The sequence below is a fragment of the Lathyrus oleraceus genome, chromosome 2, assembly GCF_024323335.1.
Source record: "Lathyrus oleraceus cultivar Zhongwan6 chromosome 2, CAAS_Psat_ZW6_1.0, whole genome shotgun sequence".
In the NCBI taxonomy this organism is placed as follows: Eukaryota; Viridiplantae; Streptophyta; class Magnoliopsida; order Fabales; family Fabaceae; genus Lathyrus; species Lathyrus oleraceus.
The window spans coordinates 154,158,209-154,183,613 of NC_066580.1; the positions used below are offsets into that span (position 1 = coordinate 154,158,209).

At 36.7% G+C, this 25,405-nt stretch overlaps 2 protein-coding genes across 2 annotated transcripts; both read right to left on the reverse strand.

Annotated features, from left to right (window-relative positions):
- Positions 1-8,326: 8,326 nt before the first annotated feature.
- LOC127122378 (uncharacterized) lies at positions 8,327-10,170 on the reverse strand. Its single transcript, XM_051052719.1, has 3 exons — positions 9,662-10,170; positions 9,123-9,502; positions 8,327-8,967 (listed from the first exon to the last, which is right to left on the reverse strand). Exons 1-3 carry the CDS (start codon positions 10,168-10,170, stop codon positions 8,327-8,329), a joined length of 1,530 nt encoding a protein of 509 aa, XP_050908676.1.
- Positions 10,171-14,761: 4,591 nt separating this feature from the next.
- LOC127122379 (uncharacterized) lies at positions 14,762-16,460 on the reverse strand. The gene is made up of 2 exons (XM_051052720.1): positions 15,816-16,460; positions 14,762-15,727 (listed from the first exon to the last, which is right to left on the reverse strand). The coding sequence occupies exons 1-2, from the start codon at positions 16,458-16,460 to the stop codon at positions 14,762-14,764; spliced, it is 1,611 nt and encodes a 536-aa protein (XP_050908677.1).
- Between the last annotated feature and the right edge of the window lie 8,945 nt (positions 16,461-25,405).

A 25,405-nucleotide genomic window follows, 5' to 3' on the forward strand; every position in this document is an offset into this window, starting at 1 on the left:
AGACCCCAATTTTGACCCTAAGATCCCTCATGATATCTCATCATTAGCATTGGCTTTGGGATCACACCTTGGCATCCTCCTTACCCCCTCATTCATTGGGATTGTATTGGGAGAGATCACCAAGCACTTTTGATTGTATCATACTTTATTTTCTTTTGTTTACTAGCCAAAATGCCAAAAATATTTCAATGTATATATTTGTTTCTTTTGTAGGTAGTGTGTGCATCCACCTGTGCCATATCAAGCTCACAACTAGGGTTTGAAGCCCTCATGATAAGAGATCAATCAAGTAATGGTTCCCAATGGTTCTAAACATCATATATGTATCCCAATGTTCATTATTTGTCATTTTAATCAAGAACTCATCAAGAGTTTGAAGCTTGTTTGCCTTGAAAGCCCTAATTCATATAGGTATCTTGTATGACTTCCTTAACAAGTTTATTCAACAATTGATCAAATATATAAATGGATACTTCACTATACATCATATTATGCATATATGATCCTCCATGAGCCCTAAATATCAAGAGAACTTCAAGTTTGCAAGTTGGTTCAAAGAGGTTGACCAAAGAGAGTCAACTGGTCAAAATTGGGGTTCCCTAGACCCTATCTCCTACAATTTTTGTCATATGAAAATTATTCCAAGAGAAAGGCTACTATTTATGACATTTCAAATAACTTTCATGTTGGCATCAAGAGCTAGTTTTTCTTGGAAAGTCATTTTTTATGGTGAAAGATTATAGGTCATTTTGTTTGTGCCCTAGTTAGGAGGTCAACTTACAAGGACCATAACTTGCTCAATTTTTATTATATGAAGGCCATCCAAGTTTCATGATGAATTTCAAGATATCTTATACAACTTTTACTCTTTGAGAAATGTGAAATTCAAGTTGAAAGGGCATGTTCCAAGAGGAAACATTATAGGTCATTTTGGGCCATCACCATTGAACAGACAATTTTCCTCAATTTATAAAATGCATACCTCCCTCATGAAAAATCCAATTGATGTCAAATTTATGACCGGATTGAATAGGATTGAAAGAGATACAACTTTGGTGAAGAAACCATTTTGATTTGGAGCTCATAGCAAAAGTTATTCAAGGTGGAAGAAGTAGTCATTTGACTTTGTACTTAGAAAATTTTCAACTATGTTTGATTTCTCCAACTTCCACCTCAAAATTCATCATGATTCATAATCCAAAAGGAAACATGTTCAACATCAAAGTTGTTTCCCTTGATGCCACCTTTCCAAAAAGTCCAACATCACTTCATTTGGACAAGAATTGAGGGGCTTGCGCATGGGTTCTTTACATGGCTTCATTTGGTAAGATCAATGTCCAATTTCCATTTCCATAATGCATGATCACATGATATCATTTCAGGTTGATTAGCATATAATGTTGGAACTTTTGACATCATTCAATGGGCCTTGTACACGCTCCTGCAACCATGCAACCAAGGTTGCTATTTTTGACGTTTTTTGGAAGTGTGTAAAAAGCAACGCAAGAGCCTATATATACATGTCCTCTTGGTAAGAATCAAGGACCCTTGGCCCAAGATTTGAACTGCAAACACCCTCACCTCTACTAAAGGATAATCTTGAAGGTTTTCATTTGAAAATCGAGTTTCAATTTCACTTCTGTTTTGAAGTTGAAACTCCAAGAGTCCAAGCCATTTGAGTTTCTATTTCACTTTCTACAAGTAATTAGAAGCAAGCCAAGCCAATTGAGATCCAGATCGAGCTTCATCATTGCCAAACAGAAGGTGGATTTTCTCAATTTTCTCTTCTTCGATTCTCCCTCAATTCTCAACTATTTTGATTAATTTTTGGTTGGCTGAAGTCCTACCAATGTAGGCAAAAAGATGGAGTTATTTTAAGGTCAAATGGAAGCAACTCAAATCATGCACCTCAAATTTCAAATCCATGTATCTTTCAATATACTTGGAATTGGAAGAAATTGAGGTCAGATTCAAGCTCCTGAGCATTTTTCCTTTAAAATGGTATCCTCACTTTTCATTTTCTGATTAGTTAAGAGTGGACCAGTCCGATGAGGTCCACCGGAGAAGACAACCGGAGCTAGGGCTCCAGTGATGTGTTGGTAAGGCTCCAACCATTTGATCTTGTGTCCACGTTCTAATCTTGACTGCTCCTTTTGATTACCACCTGTGTCACGCGTTGACCGTAATGTACCATAGAATGCGCGCGCTTGGCCATCAAATATGTCACCTCAATTAATGAGGGAGATCTGATGGCCCTTGTTTTTTCTAATTTCTTTTTAATTTCTGATTTTTCATTTAACTCCTTTATTTTCTTTAATTCATATTAATTTCATTTTTAATCCAAAAAATATAGGACTTTCACAAAAAATCTTTAAATATTTTTCTCTTTCATATTTTGAATTAAAAATATTTTTTGGATTAATTTTGATATTTTTCATGAATTAAATGTTTTTGTACACATTTTTAATTGTTTTAAAATACTTCTAACTTTCCAAATATCATGAAATTTTTTGTCAAAGGTCTTTTGACCTTGTTTGACCTAGGATAAATCCCTTGGCCATTTATTTGGTGTTTTGAAGGGGTTTTAGGTATTGTCCACTTAATAACGCATTTCAATTCAATTTTAATTTGATTTTTAATTGATTAAATGTTTAAAAATTATGTTGAGCCATTTTTATGGTCTTGTGTTGTTTGACTTTCTGTTTGGGCCTGGGTCATGGTTGATTTGACTTTTGTTTGATCAATACCATAGGTTTAGGGGATTGATGAAATGTACATTTCATCTCCCAAAATAAATGGATGGTATTGATCAGATGAGATTACTCTCATGATCAATTTGTGTTTCTATTCCCCCTTCCATCTTCATCTACATCCATATTCCCTCCCAATCCTTCATTTGACCAATGATTTCTCTAATGTATAAATGCTAGTTGATTCATCAATGACCTTGTGTCAGATGAATCAACATAGGTGTGACTGAGATAGGTCCTTCCCATTTCTTTTAGTGTGTGGTATGGTTTAAGAGTTTGGTTCTTTATACCAAATCTCCAACATGCATTAACATCTATATTTTTATTGCCCAGTCTTAGATAGTTCTGACTTCTACAGAGTTCAATTACGATTGCTTAACATATAGCTAAATTTGACCCTTAAGGAATAACTTCTAGTAAGTGAGATTGTAAGTCTCCCACTCTTCATGGCATTGTGTGAAAACCTGACCTTTTTTCCATTCATGAGAGCTAGTGGCATACTTGTTGGTTTATCCAAGTTGGAGTCCTTCTCATGGATGATGTTTTGGTTCAAGGATTCATACTTGTGAATGAGTGGTTGAGTGTTCTCCAAAGAATGACTTAATCAATTAAAACTCGTCACTAACATTTGACTAACCATTGACTAACTTCTTAATTAATGTTGTTTTATTTTCAAGTCATTTACTTTATGCAATTTAAATTTCAGTACCTTTATCATTCATTTACATTTACATTTCATACAACTTGTTTATGTTTCAAGTCCTTTTCACTTTCCTCATTTGAGTTATATCTTGTGATTGTATATATTATATGTTTGTATTTTGTTTTGTTTGTGGTCTTAGGACCGTAAAACACCTAATAATAACAAAAAAAACCTAAGAAACATTTGGTTGGACTGTTGAGATTTGATATGAACTTCTGGACTTAGAACTAGGCAACATTCCCTATGCTAAAGGACTTCGCCAATGCCAACATCTGAGACTGAACTATCTTTGACTATGCCTTCATCTGATGCAAGACATTGGATTCCCTTTTGATTCATCTGCTTCTCTATCTTTGTGCTTAATGTTTATATTGTTATCATTGTTTATGTCTGATGTTTGTTCTGAGTTGATCAAGGAATATTTTATCTGATACATTGGAAGATACTGAAGACTACTAGCTATTGGATTGTTTGCTTGGATGATATAACTATCTTTATTTGATGCCTTGGTCTTCACATGATGCTTGGATATTGCTTATTACTTATTGCTTGTTAAATTCCAAAGGAAAATGGGTTTCTATATGACATTCTTGTATGTTGGATTGCATCCCATCGGTCAGATCTTTTCAACTCTTAACTTTTAATTTTAGCTTAGGGTAGTTTCTTCATCTCCTCCCACTTCTTTAATTTCATAAAATCTCTCCCCCCTTTCAAAAACTTTCTTTTCTTGTGATTTCAAACTTAGACATGTTTTAATGTTGTTTTATTTTCAAGTCATTTACTTTATGCAATTTAAATTTCAGTATCTTTATCATTCATTTCCATTTACATTTCATACAACTTGTTTATGTTTTAAGTCCTTTTCACTTTGCTCATTTGAGTCATATCTTGTGATTGTATATATTGTATGTTTGTCTTTTGTTTTGTTTGTGGTCTTAGGACCTAAAAACACCTAATAATAACAAAAAAGCTAAGAAACATTTGGTTGGACTGTTGACATTTGATCTGAACTTCTGGACTTAAAACTAGGCAACATTCCCTATGCCAAAGGACTTCGCCAATGCCAACATCTGAGACTGAACTATCTTTAACTATGCCTTCATCTGATGCAAGACCTTGGATGCCCTTTTGATTCATCTGCTACTCTATCTTTGTGCTTAATGTTTATATTGTTATCATTGTTTATGTCTGATGTTTGTTCTGAGTTGATCGAGGAATATTTCATCTGATACATTGGAAGATACTGAAGACTGCTAGCTATTGGATTGCTTGCTTGGACGATATGACTATCCTTATTTGATGCCTTGGTCTTCACATGATGCTTGGATATTTCTTATTGCTTATTACTTATTTCTTGTTAAATTCTAAAGGAAATGGGTTTCTATATGACATTCTTGTATGTTGGATTGCATCCCATTAGTCAGATCTTTTCAACTCTTAACTTTTAATTTTTGCTTAGGGTAGTCTCTTCATCTCTACCCACTTCTTTAATTTCATAAAAACTCTACCTCCTTTCAAAAACTTTATTTTCTTGTGATTTCAAACTTAGACATATTTTATGATAAGAAACTTTGGCCTTATGCCATTGAATTTTTTAAAACTATTTTCTTAAAATCAAACCTGTAAATAAACTTAACCATATTGACTTAAAATTTCAAAAGACATAAAGAACTAACAATTCCATTTAAATCCTTGGCATTTTTGTGCCTTTTTATTTAAATTTTTGTTAAAAATCAATTCACCAACTTCTTTGAAATTTTTACCACGAATTACGGGGTTTTGATCCCTCATTTTTATGTTGGTACGCAGGCATAAAAGCAAAGGTCTTGTCAAACACAAAAATATAATCAATGAATTCTTTTCTCATCCTCCCACTCTATATTTTATCAAACATAATTTACATAAAAAACATATGCACACAATAAGGGCTACCTAGGAGTACCTAAGACACTTTGGTTGCTAACACCTTCCCTATGTGTAACCAACCCCCTTACCTGTAATCTCTAGCCTTTTATTAGTTTTGATATGAAAACTTCTTATCTTTGGGTTTTGTTCGTACTTTTCCCTTTTCCTTTGGAAACAATAAAAGTGCGATGACAACTCTGGTTTTATTGACCTCAAGTTTATCCATAGCTTGATGGTCACGAATTTACCGCTACACCAAAGAGCAATTCTTCCGGTCAATGTAGGATTTTCAAAGATATAATTAATTGGATCCATCTTGGATTAAACCAAGTTGTGTGATTCATCATATATTGATGGAGACGCTTGGCAGCCCAAATTAGAGCATAACAAGTTTTCTCTAGCATGGAATATCGGTACTCGCAGTCAGTAAATTTCTTGCTCAAATAATATATGGAATACTCTTTTCTTCCTGTTTCATCCTATTGACCCAAGACAGAACCCATAGATTCTTCTAGCACAGTCAGATACATAATTAATGGTCTTCCCTCAACTGGCGGGAACAAGATATGAGGTTCTAGCAAATATTATTTGATACTGTTGAAGGATTTTTGACAATCATCCATCCAAACACAACCCTGATCCTTTTAGAGGAGCTTAAAAATGGGAGCACAAGTAGAAGTCATATGAGATATGAACCTTGAAATGTAGTTCAAATGTCCAAGGAATCCCCTCACCTACTTTTCTGTTTGAGGTGCTAGCATTTCCTGAATGGCTTTAACCTTGTCGGGATCAACTTCAATACCCTTTTGACTGAAGATGAAGTCTAAGATCTTTCCTGATCGGACCCCAAAGGTGCATTTGTTTGGGTTCAAACAGAGTTTGTATTCTCTCAAACACTAAAACAGTTTTGAAATATACTCAACATGATCTTCCTCGGTCTTTGATTTTGCTATCATATCATCTACATAAACTTCAATCTCTTTATGCATCATGTCATGAAAAAGAGTAGTCATAGCTCGTTGATAGGTGGCACCAAAATTCTTCAAGCCGAAAGGCAATACTCTGTTGCAAAATGTACCCTAAGGTGTAATAAAAGTTGTTTTCTCCATATATTTGGGTGCCATTTTGATTTGATTGTAACCAGAAAATCCATCCATGAAAGATAAGACCTTGAACTTGGTCATGCTATCAACCAACATGTCAATGTGTGGCAGAGGAAAGTCATCCTTAGGACTGGATTTGTTTATATCTCAGTAGTCAATGCGTATGCAAACCTTCCCGTCCTTGGGAACTGGCACAATGTTGGCCAACCACTGCAAATACTCTGATGTGACAAGGAAACCTGCATCAATCTGCTTTTTCACTTCCTCTTTGATTTTGATCGCCATGTCCGGAAACAAAATAACATTCTCATTGATTTAATTCTTGAAACACAAGCCCAAACATTATCACTTTCTCCTTAGGCATAACGAAAGGAATTTTTGAAAAGAAAACAAACAACAAATTATTACTTTGAAATGTGAACAACAACAGGAACATCAACAGAGATCCAGTTTTGGCGAATCACTCTGTGGGCTATGAAGTTGGTCGGAACATCTTTAGGTTTGTCTTCCACGATGGAATTGGCTTCATCTACTTCGTCTTCTGACCCAAGGATATATTCAAGTACTCTATGCTGAGGAAAGTGGAAAGGCACATATACATCTTCTGCCTCGAGATCGTATTCAGGATCGTCGCAGTATGGTTCCCATGCTGAATCATCATCCTAAGTGATGGCACTAACTTATGGAAAAGTAGGATTGATGAACCCTCCACTATGGAAAGTTTCTTTGATTGAATAGACAGATTTACTTCCTTCTGCAATATTATTAGAAGTAGAAGAAAAGCCTAAACCCTCTCGGTGTTTGTTTTCTGGGAGATCCAAAATTGTTCCCCAACCATCGTTTATACCATCATTTACTAGTCGTTGTGCATCCCTGAATGAAGAGATGGATACTCCTCCCTTGACATCTTTGTCAATCAAATAAAGGGCTTGGAATTGAGTTCCAACAGATTCTTCAGGTTCAAGATAAGAGAAAGATGATAAGTGACTCACAACCATTGCTTGCTCCCCACAGACTGTCACTAGCTTCCCGTTCTTCACAAATTTAAGCTTTTGATGCATAGTGGAAGTGACTACCCCAACTTCATGGATTCAAGGATGACCCAATAAATAACTATACACAACTTCCATGTCCATCACCTGGAAGGTTATCTGGAAAGTATGAGGTTCGATGGTCATAGGAAGGTTGACTTCTCCAGTGACTATTTTTCTGGAACCATCAAAAGCTTTGACAATAGTCCCACTAATCTTTCTACGAGCACCTTGAAAAGAAAGTCTAGAAAGTGTCGACTTCGGAATTACATTGAGAGACGAGCTTGTATCCACTAACACACTTGACAAAGAGTCACTTATACAGTTGATTGACATATTTAGTGTCATGTTATGATTTCTTCCTTCTTCGGGGAGCTCTTCATTACTGAAACTCAATTTGTTGTAGGCCGTGATGTTAGCGATGATACCATCAAATTGTATGATCGTCACATCATGGTCTACATAGGCTTGTTCTCAGACTTTCTGCAAAGCTTCAAGGTAAGCCTCAAAGTTCACCAACAAAGATAACACAGATATCTTGGAAGGTACATATAGTAATTGTTCCACCATATTGTATTCATTTTTCCCGATGATCTTCAACACCTCATCGTCATCACTTTTTGGATTCACGCTGTCAAATTGGCCAACCGGTTCAAAAGGGATCTCAACATGAGCCTGCTTTCCTGTTGCGACATCCTCAGTCCTTTTTGCAAATATACGCCCACTCCTTATGACCCTACTTACATCAGCAGCGTTAATAATGGAGGGTAAAGGAACCTCCTTTCCATTCTTAGTCATCATAGAATTATACTTGTAACGCACATCTTTATCAGACTAGTATGGAACTGGGTCCGTTAAGTTAATGACCAGAGGAGTCATAGAAGTCCTCCGACTGTCATAAGTAATTTGTATAGGCTCGGAGTCGTTGAACTGAGGAACTATGACATTCACTTCATTGTCACTATTGACCATATTGACCTGATTATAATCTCTGGCTTGGTAGGCTACAATGTAACCTTGGACCATTTGATCCTGGAGATCCGTTACAACAGTTAGGCATGTTTGAGAGTTCCTAGAACAGAGGACCCTGCAAGCGGCATAATTATGTGGAGGCATAAAACCATTCTTGTTATATCTGGCGTGTTTCTTTACTAAGTTCTCGCCCAACAACCGTACATCATAGATCCGGAAATTTCCCGGGCAACCATATACCATGTTAACTGAGGCTGAACCATGTTGCGGTAGAGGATTAACTTGAACATTGGGGTTTATATCCTTAAATGAAAGGATACCACTCTTGATGAGCCTCTGAACATTTGACTTTAGACCAAAATAATTTTCAATGTTGTGTCCTGGTGCCTCTTGATGGTGAGCACAAAATTGATTTGCCTTGTACCAATAGGGAAGGTCCTTTGGCACGGGTGGTGGAGACCTTGTATAGACATGATTTTTAGCTAGCAGCGCCGGAAACAATTCTACATATGACATTAGGATAGGATCAAACCGTGGCCTTTTTTAAAAATGATTTTGATTGTTGAATTGAGAGTGAGCCTATTGTGGAGGTTATTGATGTTGTTGATTTGATGGTTGTTGTTGAACATGTAGTTGTTCCTGATGTTATTGAGGATACTGTTGTTGATGTTGATGCGAGAGTTGTGGCTGAAACATTGCGCTACCATTGGTGGACTAATGACTGGTGAAACGACTATAACATGTTGATACTTTCTTCTTTGTCTGCCATATGAAATGACACTAACATCCGATTCTTTCTTCTTGGAGAAATTATTGGTGAATTTCTTAACATGACTAGAAGCACCGGCTTCCTTAGTCAAACGTCCCTCTCTGGCTGCTTCCTCAAGTCGCATACCCATGTTTACCATCTCGGTGAAATCACTAGGTGCACTAGCGATTATACAGTCATAGTAGAATGAACTCAGAGTTTTCAAAAAGGTTTTAGTCATATCTTTCTCTTCAAGTGGAAGGCAAATATGTGCAGCAATTCTACGCCACCTTTAAGCATATTCCTTGAAACTCTCATTGTCTTTCTAAGACATTGCCCGGAGTTGATCTCTGTCCAGAGCCATATCTATATTATATTTGTATTGACGAACAAAAGCTTCACCAAGGTCATTGAAAGAACGAATCTTCGCGTTGTCTAAGCCCATGTACCACTTAAGAACGACACCAGTTAAACTGTCTTGAAAGTAGTGGATCAGAAGTTGATGGTTGTCAGTCTGAGTGGACATATTCCTAGCATACATCACCAAATGACTTTGAGGACATGAATTTCCTTTGTATTTATCGAAGTCTAGTACTTTGAATTTGGGCAAAATTTGAACATTAGGAACCAAGCAGAGTTCGGAAGCGGTCTTGCCAAAAAGATCTTTACCTCGAAGAGCGTTGATTTCCATTTGCATTTCTAAGAACTGGTCTTGAAATCCCTCTAACATTTCATCTACTCCCACAACTTCGCTTGGAGCCGCGTGATAAACGTTTTCTTCATTATAATGAGTCGTATGCACCACAGGAGAAGGTACATACATCACAACAGTCACTATTGGAGCTTCAGCGTTTTGAGGGTGGTATCTAGTTGGCATATAACAGTGAGGCATGCCCCAAGGGAAACCGGGTGGCATGTGATATTGTTGATCATTGACGGGTGCCACTAGAATAGGCATCGAGACATTCTCAGAGATTGTTGTTCATTGCACTGGATCTTGAGAAATATTTGATGACTGATTCTGAGCATCCATCAAAGACTCCATCATAGCAGTAAGCATTTCCAAACTGTCTTTCAAGGTGATTACTTCCTCCCTGGGCTCTTTATTTTCTTGTTCAAGCTGACTCATCCTTCTCCGGCGATTGGTCGAGTATTGTACTGGTGATTTAGTTTGACTATTGGAGGGAGAACACACGTGTAGGTTTCTTGAAATGCAGGAACTTGTGCTTGAATGATGCACGATATGCAGATGCAAAAGATGAGTTTTAATTTTTAAGAAACTCAATAATTTATTGCAAATATTATAGAGACAAAAGTTGGTATAAGCTGAACAAAAACCTATTTTTATTAAACAATTGAGGGATTACAAAGGATGAAATACAATTTCAACGATCCTAAACAATACAAGAGGAAAACAACTAAGTCTATGAGTCCTAAGGAATCCCATTTGTAGAAGGTCCTGTTGCTGGCTAATGCTTCCTCTTCTACCTCTTTAGCTAAGCGTTCTCGATCATATGCTTGTCGATGATTCCCTTCCAAGCACCTGAGGTGGGAGGTATGCTGGTGTACTCATGAAATGGTTGGACTTTAGAGAGAAGTAAACGTTCTTGTTCCTCTTGTTTCTTCATAGCTTGTTGATCCAGAATCTCAATCAAATCATCTTTCTCATTTAGTTATTGCTTCATCTTCATCTTCTTATCATTCAAGACATGGTACTTGCCTTCCCAAGTGTCTCTTTCTAATTTCAACATAGCCAAAATTTCTTGAAACTCCTCCCTATTATCAATAGGAATGGTGGATGATGATGTTATAACATAAGGGAATGAGGGCTTCTCAGGAGCATATGGCATCTTAAGTTCACTGGCTCTAGCATAAACCCATTGGGTGTAGGGCTCAAAAGTAACACAATTCTTTCTTCATAATCGGCCTTTTCTGTTCCTGTGAATGTTGCGCCAAGAATGTATGATTATATCCTTCAAACTGGAACTCTCTTCTTCGTGGAGGTAAAAGAAACCTGACAACATAAGGTTATCAGGTTTATCTGCCATAGGATATCCTAACTGGCGTCTGGAAAGGATGGGTTTGTAGTTAATTCCCCCATGTACACCAAGGAGAGGTGCATTAGGAAATTCACCATAATTGTCAATAATTACTTCAACATCATAGGAGGGGTCATACCAATGTATATTCCCTTGATCAATGGACATGAACCTCTGAGACCATCTGAGCTTCTGTGGATTCTCCCTGAAGAGCCTGGATCCGGGTAAGTTAGAATTAACCACTTATATAAGAGAGGTTCACAAAAAAGAATGGTTCAACCACCTTTCTTAGTCATGTGATGGACAGAATGGTAGGTATCTCCAAGTAATGTGGGTATTGGGTTACCAATTAAGAAGATCCGTACGATATTAAATTCCACAAAGTTATCAATGTTTGGGAAGAGCATAATTCCATAAATGAGTAGAGAAAAAATGGCTTCAAAAGCATCTCTATTATCTACTTCTACAAAGACAAAGGCTTTCTCCATCAGGAATCTAAAGGTTAGACCTAGAATACCTCCTTTTGTAATGAATTTGGCCTTCACAACAGACGTTTCTAGGTGAAGTGCTTCTGGAATAGCTGTTGGTGTAGGGGTCTTCTCTGAACCACTGAATGGTAATTTTTCAGAGACTGGCAAACCAAACCAATAAGAGTATTCTTCTAGAGTAGGCATCAGCTGGTAGTCTGGAAATGTGAAGCAATGGTAGAGTGGTTTATAAAACTGTACCAGGGTGTTGAGAACTCCACCTTCAACCTTCGTCTTCAAGATACCCACAAGTCTTCAAGAGACAAATTATCATATTAAGGAGAAAACTCACTTTTAAACCACCACAAACATGTGGAAGATAGATCTTTGCATCAAATTGAAAGAAGGGCTCTCACTTGGATATAGAATCAACAAGTATGCCACATACCTCTTCCAAATGGAAAAGAATCAATATCAATCTCAACAGTGTTATGGCGTAGGAGATTTAAATCTCAATTAGGGATGACTCATGTCTAATCCTTTTATGAAAAGGTTTTAAACATGGAAACCCCAAAGTGGCAAAAGTGTTTGAATTAAGTTTATATTTTTTAGGTCTTATGGAAAGATCTTTGAATATTCTTAAGTGTTTTAAAGCATTTGATTAAGAAAGAAAAGGGAAAATAATGACTTAGGTCAAAGTTTGTTATGAAAGTGGTTATAAAAAGGAGAGAGAGAGAGAGAGAGAGAGAGAGAGAGAGAGAGAGAGAGAATCCTAAGGTTTACATTGAGGGGAACCTAAGATTGTATCTAGAAGTTTTGTATTAAGGGGAAGCAAATTTGTATAGGATTCAAATGAACACACACATGCAAAATGGCAAGAATGTCATGATTCCTTCCCCTTGGATATAAATAATAACAAGGTTGAACATGCATTAACATTAAGGCACAAAATATGGCTAAATACAATGGCAATCACAATGTGAGTGAGGTATGGATGACAATATTGATCATGGTTTTTAGCCATTAAGATAAACATAAAAAAGACTTGATGAAGTTTCACATAACATCACAAGACACAACATATTGATGGTGAATACAAAATCATATTTGACATTATAAAGGCATTCATTGGTACATGGTAAACACATCATGAAACAATTTAGGTCAAACATGCATCACATTATAAGTCTTCACAAAATAAACATTAAACTTGAATCAAATTTCATGATAATACCAAGCTTAAGTGGAAACCCTAATCATGCATCAAGTTGCTTCAAAAGATTCATCTAAACAAAACCCTAAGTTTCACCTAAATAATCAAACACTAATATTTTAAAGCAAGGTCATTTAATCGTGGTATAATGCTCATAATATGATCATGTTTAAGCAAACAAAATGCTACCAACATCAAACAAGACCTAAACAAATATACATTTATCACACAAACATCTATGATCACTTAGAACAAGGAGACAATAAAAGAAAATCCATTAAAAGGCCTAAAAACAACATAAAATGCATTAGTTTTCTACCTAATAAAAATGGTCAAAATAAATATTATTTTTTGGTATTTTTTGTGGATTCATAAAATAGAGGGGATAAATAACAAGTGTGCAAAAAATCATTCCAAAAAAAATTAATTTTGCATATAGAAATAAATGCATGAAGATGTGAAGAAAATCATAAAAAATAAGGAAAGTGTGGCCAAGGGGGTTTGAACCCTTGACCAGGTGGTTGTAGGCTAAAACACTAGGTAAAATTCTAGTAACAGACTATCGATGTCACACTGGATGTTATGACATCCAATTCTGCGCAGACAGGTAATGTATGCAAAAAGTAAATGTAAAAAGCAGTAAATGACACATAGAATTGTTTACCCAGTTCGGTGACAAACACACATACTCTGGGGGCTACCAAGCCAGGGAGGAAATCCACTATAAGAGGTATTAATTCATAACTTAAACCACCAGTTTAATCCTATCACTTAAGACCTACCCAATGCAATTTCAATCTAAACTAAGACCTGAGTACCTACTCACTCCCCCTCAATCACAGCAATGATTACAACCATTAAGAATTTTAAAGTCAGTGGTGAAGATATACTTCAAACAACTCTTGATTATGCTTAAAAGCTTTAATCAAGAAACACAACACTCACGCTTAAAAGCTTAGAGTGACACAACAATTACAACTCAATAAACACCCTAGTCCAATGCAATCATCTAGGTGATAATTGCTTGGCTCACAAGTAAAACCTAATTCAAGATACAATGAAAGTACAACAATGATATATAATGATATATTGAATTCTTCATGCTTCAAATCATTGAGTTGCTGAAAATAGGATTGCCATCCTTTTATAATGCAGTACTTGGGCCTTGAACTTGAATTTCATAAAATTAGGGTTAAGCAAGTTAACCTAATTTCCACACATTAGGGTGCTAACAAATAGGCTATATGCTAGGTCTCTTAATTTTAGCACAGCTGTTAGTTTCCTGAAAATCAGCCTGAGATAAATACTGAAACATAACAGAAAAATTAGCCTATACTTTAGCATCTGCTGTCAGGGATGAATGTCATAACATTTAGTTTGACATCCAGAAAATGCTGTCATGAATGAATGTCATAACATTCAGTTTGACATCCAGTAAATCCTGTATTAGCTAATCCTGCAGCATACTACTTAAGCATGTCATAACATCAGTCAAGACATCTAAGTACAATAAGTATTTTAACATAAATTGCAGCCAATCAAAAACATCTACAAACTCCCCCTTTGGCAAATTTTTGGCTAAAACAACTTGGCATCACAACAGAGTTCACAGCAGCAGAAAGCACACATCCAAGCAGAGAATCAAATTAGCTAATACACTTAGCAAACATAGAAGTTAAACTTCAAACAGCAGCAGCACAAGAGAAATCTGTTGTCCTGGGGTACAAGTGTTGCTCCCCCTTTTTGTCAAAAATGTTGCCAAAGCAACACTTAATATTACAGACCAAAAAAATAAAAATACAAGCAATTATCATAAACACAAGAAATGTTCTAGTCATCTGACTCAGAGTCAGCATCATAATTTGTGCCATCATCAGGTTTGGCATCTACTTCTCCCTCTTCACCTTGTCTTTCAGCTTCTTCTGCAATAGCAGCAGCTTCACCAAATTCTCCACCATCAGCTAGTACATCACCTTCATTCATCTCCAAAGAGCTAATCAATTTTTCCAAGTTCAGCTTCCTTGCCTCTAATTCCCTACAGGTTTCTTTGAGCATTGCAATGACAGCAGCTTTACCTGGCTGATTGCTTACACGTGATGTCTCACCTGATGTCATGACAATGTCAGGGACATGGGTACCTAGGAACAGCTTATGATTGAAAGACATAGGGCTGTCTCTTTTCTTCACAGAATCATTCTCAGTTAAGATGTTTGGAAACTGATTCAAAACAATACCACATATGAGAGAAGGAAAGGCTATAGGACCCTTCACACTGAAGCTTCCTGCATGCTTCAAAGTTTGATAAAAAATATAGGAGCCATAGTCAAATTTGGCTTTGGTTCCAACAGCATATATAAACTTTCCAAGCATTACAACAACTGTAGATTTATGATTGGTGGGCACCCAGTTAGCAGCTCCAATCTTGTGCAGCATTGCATACTTGACACTCAGTTTACTTGCCACCAATTTTCCTTTGAGAGGCCACTTCCTTACCTGATTAGCAGTGATGACTTGACAGATTTTGTTGTCAGTCACCTCAAGCTTAGGTTGAGCTTCATCAGGCCTTCCCAAATACTTGTTGATCACTGAAGGAGAGAAATTTACACACTTGCCTCTCACATACACTTTCCTGAATTCCTTAGACTTGCCATCAGCACATTCTTTAGACAAATTAACAATAAATTCCTTTACCAACATCTCATAGCACTTTGAAAACTGAGTCACAGTCTTCATTAAACCAGCCTCTTGAATAAGATCCATAATATCCTTACAGTCTAGGACATTCTGAGCTAATTCCTTTTCCAAAGCCAGACTCAACAACAACAAACTTGGTCTTCTTTTTCTTGGGCACCACTTTGCTCCAAGATTTGGTTGGACCATGAACTTTCCTCTTGAGGGAACTCTCGACTTCCACCGTTGTCTTGGAAGAGGTTGGAACATCAATCTTCTTTCTGGGGGACCTTTGAGCCACAGTTTTCTTTTCTCTCCTAGTCCTAACCCTTTTGGCTATGCTAGGGAGGACAGAGGACAACAACTCATTATCATAAAATTCCTCTAGGTCTACTGTTTCAGCCTCACAGTTAGGGTTGTCACTGACATCATGAGTGACATGAACTTCCTCACCAGCCACATTATCTAAGGGTTTGTCAACATTTGACTCCTTATGGGCATCAGTTTTCTCAACATCATCAGAGATGTTCTTTCCTAAAGACTCAGTATTTTCTTGATCAACAACAGTATCAGGTTCAATAGTGTTTAAGGGAATGGAAACCCCAGGGACCTCATGATTTCCAGACAGTATTCTAGTCACTATATTGGCAATGGCATTGTGAACATACCTGGAACCTTCTTTGGTTCGTTCCTCAAAAACGATGGATGAGGAGAAGCCTGATACAGTTTCTTTAGGTCTTCTTGCATGTGGGGTATTCACAGAGTCAACAACAGGATCTTCTCTGTTAGGGTTGCTTGGTTCATCGCTAGGAGAACAAGGCATGTTCTTGGAAGGAGAAGAGTTGGATTGTTGAGACATGATGAGTATCTTAGAGACGAAATGAAAAATTTCTCTGAGAGGATGCTTGCGTGAATGGAAGTTGAAAGAGTGGAAGAAGTAACACTTGTTGCAAGTGAAATAACTATTATCTGTTGACCAATCAGAGCACACTTTCAATTGTTTAATAATTTGAAATATTAAACAGTAAATTTCTAACATCCTTAGTTGCTATAATTCCTCAGAAAGACATATTCCCAACTTGCCCCTTAAATTTTCAAACTGAGTAGGATCCAAAGCCTTTGTAAATATGTCAGCAAGTTGTAGTTCAGTTGCCACATGTTCCAAGGTAATCACTTTGTCTTCTACCAGATCTCTTATGAAGTGATGTCTAATGTCAATATGTTTGGTCCTGCTGTGTTGGATAGGATTCTTTGAAATGTTGATGGCACTGAGATTGTCACAGAACAATGTCATGACATTCTGAGTGACATTGTACTTAGTCAACATCTGTTTCATCCATACCAGTTGGGAACAACTGCTTCCAGCTGCTATGTACTCAGCTTCTGCAGTGGATAATGATACACAGTTCTGTTTCTTGCTGAACCAGGATATGAGATTGTTTCCCAAGAAGAAACATCCTCCTGATGTGCTTTTTCTGTCATCAGCACTCCTAGCCGAATCAACATCACAATACCCAGATAAGATAGGCTCAGAGCCATGAGAGTAGAGCATACCATAATCACAAGTCCCATTAATATACTTGAGAATCCTCTTGACTTGATTTAAGTGACTCACTTTGGGTTCTGCTTGGTATCTAGCACACACACCAACTACATAGGCAATATCAGGTCTACTAGCAGTTAGATATAGTAGGCTACCTATCATGCTTCTATACAAGCATTGATCAATACTAGAACCTCCTTCATCTTTAGTTAATTTTAAATGAGTAGGTGCAGGAGTTCTTTTGTGACTAGCATTATCCATACCAAACTTCTTAACTATGTTCTTGGCATATTTGCTTTGGCAGAGAAACATAGAATCTTCCATCTGTTTAACTTGCAGTCCAAGAAAATAAGTCAATTCCCCAACCAAACTCATTTCAAATTCAGATTGCATCTGGTTAACAAAATGTTTCACCATTCTATCTGACATTCCACCAAAGACAATATCATCCACATATATTTGGGCAATCATGATTTTTCCATCTTCATCCTTCACAAATAAAGTCTTATCTATCCCTCCTTTTCTGTAACCATTAGTAGTCAGAAATTCAGTCAACCTCTCATACCAAGCTCTAGGAGCTTGCTTCAATCCATACAGAGCTTTCCTCAACTTGTACACATGTTTTGGTAGATTAGGATCACTGAACCCTTTAGGTTGTTCCACATAGACTTCTTCATTCAAGTAGCCATTTAAAAAGGCACTCTTCACATCCATTTGGAACAATTTGAACTTCAGAATGCAGGCAACACCTAACAACAACCTTATTGACTCAAGTCTTGCAACAGGTGCAAAAGTCTCATCAAAATCAACCCCTTCAACTTGAGTATACCCTTGTGCCACTAGTCTTGCTTTATTCCTAGTGATTACTCCTTTCTCATCAGACTTGTTCTTGTAAATCCACTTGGTACCAATGATGTTAGTCCCTTCAGGTCTTGGAACTAACTCCCATACTTCATTCCTTTTAAACTGCTCCAGTTCATCTTCCATAGCATTGATCCAATATTCATCAGTCAGAGCTTCTTTCACATTTTTAGGTTCAACCTTGGATACAAAGCCGGAATTTGAGCTATTCTCCCTTGATCTGGTAATCACACCACTATTGGGATCTCCTATGATAAGATCCTTAGGGTGGTATTTCTGAATCCTGATAGAAGGCACCTTGTTGGATGCTTCTAACTCAAGTCCAGGAGGAGTATCCTGTACATTTTCTGTTGAAGTCTCAAGGAATGTTCCAACATCCTCTATGACATTGGATTCTTCATCTTTATCATCAACAATAACATTTATGGATTCCATCAGGACATTAGTTCTGGAGTTGAAAACTCTGTATGCTCTGCTGTTAGTAGAGTATCCTAGGAATATACCCTCATCACTTTTGTGGTCCATTTTTCTTCTCTGTTCACGATCTGTAAGAATGTAACATTTGCTTCCAAAGATATGAAAGTACTTCACAGTAGGTTTTCTGCCTTTCCATATTTCATACAGAGTGGAAGAGGTTCCCTTTCTCAAGGTAACTCTGTTGTGAACATAGCAAGCTGTATTCATAGCTTCAGCCCTAAAGTGCATGGGAAGCTTCTTTGCATGAATCATAGCTCTAGCAGATTCTTGAATAGTTCTGTTCTTCCTTTCAACTACTCCATTTTGCTGAGGAGTAATAGGTGAGGAAAACTCATGACTTATTCCTTCAGATGAGCAGAAATCATCAAACTTGGGATTTTTAAACTCCTTTCCATGGTCACTTCTTATTCTGATAACACAACTATCCTTTTCTCTTTGGAGTCTTATGCATAGATCTTTGAAGACATCAAATGCATCTGATTTTTCTCTGATGAAGCTTATCCATGTGTATCTGGAATGGTCATCAACAACCACATAAGCATATCTCTTCCCACCAAGACTTTCAACCTGCATAGGTCCCATTAAGTCCATGTGCAAAAGTTCCAAAGTTTTGGATGTTGTAGGAAGTCCAAGCTTAGGATGTGACATCTTGGTTTGCTTGCCAACCTGACATTCTCCACAGACTTTTCCTTCATCAATAAGCAGCTTTGGGATTCCTCTAACTGCTTCCTTGGATATGATCTTCTTCATTCCTCTTAAATGAAGATGTCCAAGTCTTCTATGCCACAACTTCACTTCCTTTTCTTCCTTGGCTAAGAAGCACATTGATAAGTAGTTTGAGACATTAGGTTCCCATAGATAGCAGTTATCTTTGGATCTGGATCCTCTCATAAATTCCTTATTTTCTCCATTTGTCACAACACATTCTTCCTTAGTGAACTGTACATTGAAGCCTTGATCACATAGCTGGCTTATACCGATGAGATTAGCAGTTAGTCATTTTACTAACAACACATTATTCAGTTTTGGAACTCCAGGACTGTCCAGCATACCAACACCTTTGATTTTTCCTTTAGCTCCATCACCAAAGGTCACATAACTGGTAGTATGAGGTTGTATATCTACCAATAAGTTATTCATCCCAGTCATATGTCTTGAGCAACCACTATCAAAATACCAGTCTTCTTTGGTAGATGCCCTTAGAGATGTGTGAGCTATTCTAGCAACCCATTGTTGTTTCTTGATAGGGGCATTGTGCTTAGGTACCTTCTGCTTAGGTCTGACTTGAGGGGTCTGGTTAGGATAACCATGCAACCTGTAATAGAAGGGTTTTATGTTACCAAATCTTCCACAGTAGTGGCATCTCCATCTTTGAAATTTCTTCTTTTGATGGTTAATCCTCCTATTTCCATGATGTTGTGACATTGGTTGTGACTTCTGCTTGATTTTCTGAACTTCAGCCTTTGAGCTTTTGAATTCAGATGAGGATTCCTTAACAAAGCCTAAACCAGACATGGTTCCTGATTTCTGTCCCACCTTTAGAATTTCTTCCAAAGTGTCAGTTCCTTTATTCAGCATTCTGATGGATTTTGTCATTTGATCTAGCTTAGAGGTCAACAAGGTTATCTCACCATTTAGATCATCTATGACTGTCAGATGCTTCTTCTTCTCAGCTTCCAGCACCTTGATAAGTTTCTTCTGCTTTTCTCCTTGTAGACACACTTCTGCACTTTTGACACATAACTCTTTATATGAAGCAACAAGTTCATCAAATGTAAGTTCATCTCCACTTGAGTCATCATCAGAGGCACATGCACTAGTTAGTGCAGTGACATGTTTTGCAGATTCTCCTTCTGATTCACTCTCAGAGTCTCCATCAGACCAGGTGACAGATAGTCCCTTCTTTTGCTTCTTGAGGAAGGTAGGACATTCAAATCTAATGTTTCCAAAACCTTCACATCCATGACACTGGATTTCCTTGCCTTGGTTGGACTTTTCTTCAGATTTTGATCTTCTACTGATGTCAGATGAAGTGTTCTTGACATTTGGTCTACCTTTTTGATAAGTCTTCTTTATGAACTTGTTGAACTGTCTTCCAAGCATGGCTATAGCTTCTGATATACTTTCATCACCTCCAATATTTCCTTCTTCTGAATCCTCTTCAGTATTTGATACAAAAGCTATGCTTTTGTTTTTCTTTTCAACATTCTCACTCAAGCCCATTTCAAAAGTTTGGAGAGAACCAATAAGCTCATCAACCTTCATATTGCAGATATCTTGAGCCTTTTCTATAGCAGTAACCTTCATGGAAAATCTCTTGGGCAATGATCTGAGAATCTTTCTTACAAGTTTTTCTTCAGACATTTTCTCTCCTAAGCCTCCAGAAGTGTTGGCAATTTCAAGAATATTCATGTGGAAGTCATGAATAGTCTCATCCTCTTTCATCCTTAGTTTTTCAAACTTAGTAGCCAGAATCTGGAGTTTAGACATCCTTACCTTGGAGGTACCTTCATGAGTTGTTTTGAGAGTATCCCAAACTTCTTTACCCAGTTCATAGTGATGCACCAGTCTGAAAATGTTCTTATTTATCCCATTGAACAGTGCATTCAAAGCCTTAGAGTTTCCAAGGACTAATGCCTCTTGCTCTTTGTCCCACTCTTCTTCAGGAATTTGCATAATGATTCCATCTTTACATGTCTTCGTTGGATGTTCCCATCCTGTGTTGACAACTCTCCAGACTTTGCTATCCAGAGACCTCAAGAAGGCTATCATACGAGGTTTCCAGTCATCATAGTTAGAACCATCCAGCATGGGTGGTCTATCTAAGAATCCTACATCCTTGTCCATGGTACTAGAAACTAACGTCCCTAGATCTCACCCAGAAACTAACAGGCAGGGTGCCTGCTCTGATACCAATTGAAATTCTAGTAACAGACTATCGATGTCACACTGGATGTTATGACATCTAATTTTGCGGAGACAGGTAATGTATGCAGAAAGTAAATGTAAAAAGCAGTAAATGACACAGAGAATTGTTTACCCAGTTCGGTGACAAACACACCTACTCTGGGGGCTACCAAGCCAGGGAGGAAATCCACTATAAGAGGTATTAATTCAGGACTTAAACCACCAGTTTAATCCTATCACTTAAGACCTACCCAATGCAATTTCAATCTAAACTAAGACCTGAGTACCTACTCACTCCCCCTCAATCACAACAGTGATTACAACCATTAAGAATTTTAAAGTCAGTGGTGAAGATATACTTGAAACAACTCTTGATTGTGCTTAAAAGCTTTAATCAAGAAACACATCACTCACGCTTAAAAGCTTAGAGTGACACAACAATTATAACTCAATAAACACCCTAATCCAATGCAATCATCTAGGTGATAATTGCTTGGCTCACAAGTAAAACCTAATTCAGACACAATGAAAGTACAACAATGGTATATAATGATATATTGAATTCGTCACGCTTCAAATCACTAAGTTGCTGAAAGTAGGATTGCCATCCTTTTATAATGCAGTACTTGGGCCTTGAACTTGAATTTCATAAAATTAGGGTTAAGCAAGTTAACCTAATTTCCACATATTAGGGTGCTAACAAAAAGGCTATATGCTAGGTCTCTTAATTTTAGCACAACTGTTAGTTTCCTGAAAATCAGCCTGAGATAAATACTGAAACATAACAGAAAAATTAGCCTATACATTAGCATCTGCTGTCAGGGATGAATGTCATAACATTCACTTTGACATCCAGAAAATGTTGTCATGAATGAATGTTATAACATTCAGTTTGACATCCAGTAAATCCTGTATTAGCTAATCCTGCAGCATACTACTTAAGCATGTCATGACATCAGTTAAGACATCTATGTACAGTAAGTGTTTTAACATAAAATGCAGTCAATCAAAAACATCTACACTAGGTATTTGGGCACACACTAGGTCATGCTAGCATGATGTGTGTGATACATAATATATTAAGGCTGAATACAAAAGATGTAAACAAATAAAAGAAACAAAAGTCTGGGGCAAGGGGGATTCAAACCCCAAACCTTATGCATGCAAGAGACTTAACAACCCACTATTTTACCACTAGGGCGCAATGTCAATTCATGTATTAAATTACATCAATTAAAATATATATTAAAGTCACTTTTAAATTTTAAAAATAGATCCAAACTTCATCTTCCTCATTCATCCCGTAGTCCACCATTTCCACCATTTTCACAACTTCTCAAAACCCTAACTCTCTCAATTCTTAACGAAATCAAAAGTTGTAAAGACCAAAATTGCTTAGAATTTTGCAAGGAATCTAATGGTATTAACCAATTTCATTTATTTTTCATAAATCTCCATAAATCAAACAAAATGCATATGAACCCTAAAAATTAAATTTAAAATTAAATTTCAAACATCACCGTTAAGACCAATGATCATAGGGGTTTTGTTCCTCACATCTTGGCAAGTGAAATGGTAACAAGAATGCTGCAAAATGGTGCCTTAAATCATAAATTGAAGAAATGAGTACATACCTCAAAAATGAAAACCTTATTTTGAAATAGGGGTGTTCCATATGTGATTTATAATCTGAACAAAATCCTTACACCTCAAGGAAGGTGTTTGAATGTGTGGTTTGAGTATAGAGTGTTTGGTTCTTCCTTTCCAAATCAAGTTACAAGTTATGAAAATGTGATTTAGAAGATGTTGGTAACGTTGTTACAGAAGTTGTTCAAGTGTTTGGACAACTTCTGGTGGATGTTTTGAAGTTGTTTGAAGTGTTGATTTGGAGAAAACACAAGCACAATGGAATTTGGAAGTTTGAGGTTTGGAGAATTTGCTAAAATGGAGTTTTTGTGCCAATTCTGGTGTGTTTAGTTATGAGTCTTGGCTCTCTATTTATAGAGGATCCATATGGTTCATGTAACTTGCAGAAATAAATCTTGGTTCAATTGGAATGCTAGTTTGGTGACTTGGTTTCATTTTGCATTAAAATACATAATGGATCATGATGAAAAGGTGGAGTGAAAGGAGAAGTTTAGAGGTACTTTTCTTGAGGTTTATGATGTTTCTTTTTTGTTTATAGGTTAAGTGTGATTAGGAGAAACAAGTTTGAAGCTCAATGCAAGAGTGGTTGGAAAAGTTGTTCTTTATCAAAAAGGATATGAAGCTTTTTGCAAAACCTTCCAAATATGGCATCAAGAGTTGGTTAATGGCTCAATCCCTTGTGTAATGCACCAAGGGTTTGTGTAATCTTCCGATTAAGGTGAGATTTAGAAGCAAGATAGCCTGCAAAGTAAGATTATGTAGCTTTGGCTCAAGGTTGTGTGATGAACTTTCCATGAAAATGACTCAAAATTTAGATTTGGAGAGCCAACATCGTCTCTTCGAAACTCCTAGCTAAAATATGATGATGATTCATGCTCTTGTACTTTTTGGAAAGGTAAGTCCATCCTCTACAACTTTAATGTTGGGAGTTTTCCTTTAATCAATATGGATCATGGTGAAAATGATGATCAAGTAAGTCACTTTTTGAAGGAAGATTTGGTTGAAATTTTTTATAAGTGTTTCAACTTTATGGTACCAACTTCATGGCTTCCTAACTTGAAATCCTTGCATTTTTTGGGAATCAATCATCAAGGACAAAGTTGTAGTATGGGAATATAGAGTTCATTTGATCTTTGGAGAAAAGAAAATGGTTGCTTGGATTGGAAGTTATCAACTTGGAAAGTTGGCTCCTTAAACATGTATTTTTTTCATAACTTAGAAAAATTTACAAAACCAAATCTTGCCCTTTTTGCAAGTAACCTCCAATTTCTTGTTTTCTCTTGATAAAATGCATTCATCAACCATATTTTCATTATCCTTGAGTTGAGAAGTCCATGGTTGACCAAAAATGTCAAAAGTCAAACTTTGACTTTGCCTCAGTTGACTTTGTATCAGATGAATCCAATTCTTGCAATCTTTAATGGATGGGATCTCTTGGGCAGTCTTTGAACCACACTTCAAGCTTTGGGATCATGCCTTGGCTAAAAAGTCAACTAGTTAACTTTGGGTCAAAACCCTTGTTGAGGGTATCAGATGAACTTTGGCCTTGATGAATTTGAGATGGAATGATCTTGAACTTGATTCTTGTTGATGGAAGTCACTTGATCACTTAGGAAGGATGAGGAGTTTGAAATGTTGAAACTCATGCCAAGTATTGATTGATCAATCTTTGAAAGCTCTTGGTGCAAAACCCTAGCTTAATACAAACAAAGTAGAAAATCTTCTTGTATTTTCAATAGGTTAGTAATGCAAAGATGTTAGATGTCATGCAAATGATACAAATGATGGTGGCATCTTATGGTTGAAAATTAGGGTATGAAAGCAGGGGAGTTATACTTAGTGAAGAGGCAAATATTACATGGAAATTATAAGGACGTGGGACGTTATTGACAGAAGTATTTATGTAGAATATGGAGAGTCAAGCAAGGATACGAAGACCTATAAATAAGAGGATGTTTGGAAGGTAAATGGGGGTAAAAAAAGAGGGAAATACACATAACAGACACTCCAACCATTCAGTTAAGGCTTTCCTTGACTGAAAACAAGGAAGACAGTGTTTTAGTGTTTTTAGAAAGAATAATCGGGATAATGAAAATTCTTCTAATGTCCAGCTTCAGGATCTGCCTTTTGTTTAACTTCGGCAAACAGCGTGTCCTTAAGTTTATCTTTTGTTCTTTTCTTTTCTTTTTAGTTAGATTCTTTAGATGTAATGTTTATGATATGATTCTTGATTTTTGTTTGTATGAATTGTAAATCATCTCCAATAAATGAATATATTGAAAGTCATTATGTTAAAAGAATTTGTTTATTTAGTCTTCTCTGTTTTGTTTTGACTCTGATACTTCTTTATCAGTTTCCTCTGTCAGAAA

Coding starts and splice junctions, on each gene's coding strand:
- LOC127122378 (XM_051052719.1), bottom strand. CDS start 10,170: ATGCCTATTCTAGTGGCACCCGTCAATGATCAACAATATCACATGCCA. Junction 9,503..9,661: donor ACTGGTGTCGTTCTTAAGTG/GTACATGGGCTT, acceptor ATATGCTTAAAG/GTGGCGTAGAATTGCTGCAC. Junction 8,968..9,122: donor TCGCATCAACATCAACAACA/GTATCCTCAATA, acceptor TGTCATATGTAG/AATTGTTTCCGGCGCTGCTA.
- LOC127122379 (XM_051052720.1), bottom strand. CDS start 16,460: ATGTCTCAACAATCCAACTCTTCTCCTTCCAAGAACATGCCTTGTTCT. Junction 15,728..15,815: donor AGAGTTCCCTCAAGAGGAAA/GTTCATGGTCCA, acceptor GCTTTGGAAAAG/GAATTAGCTCAGAATGTCCT.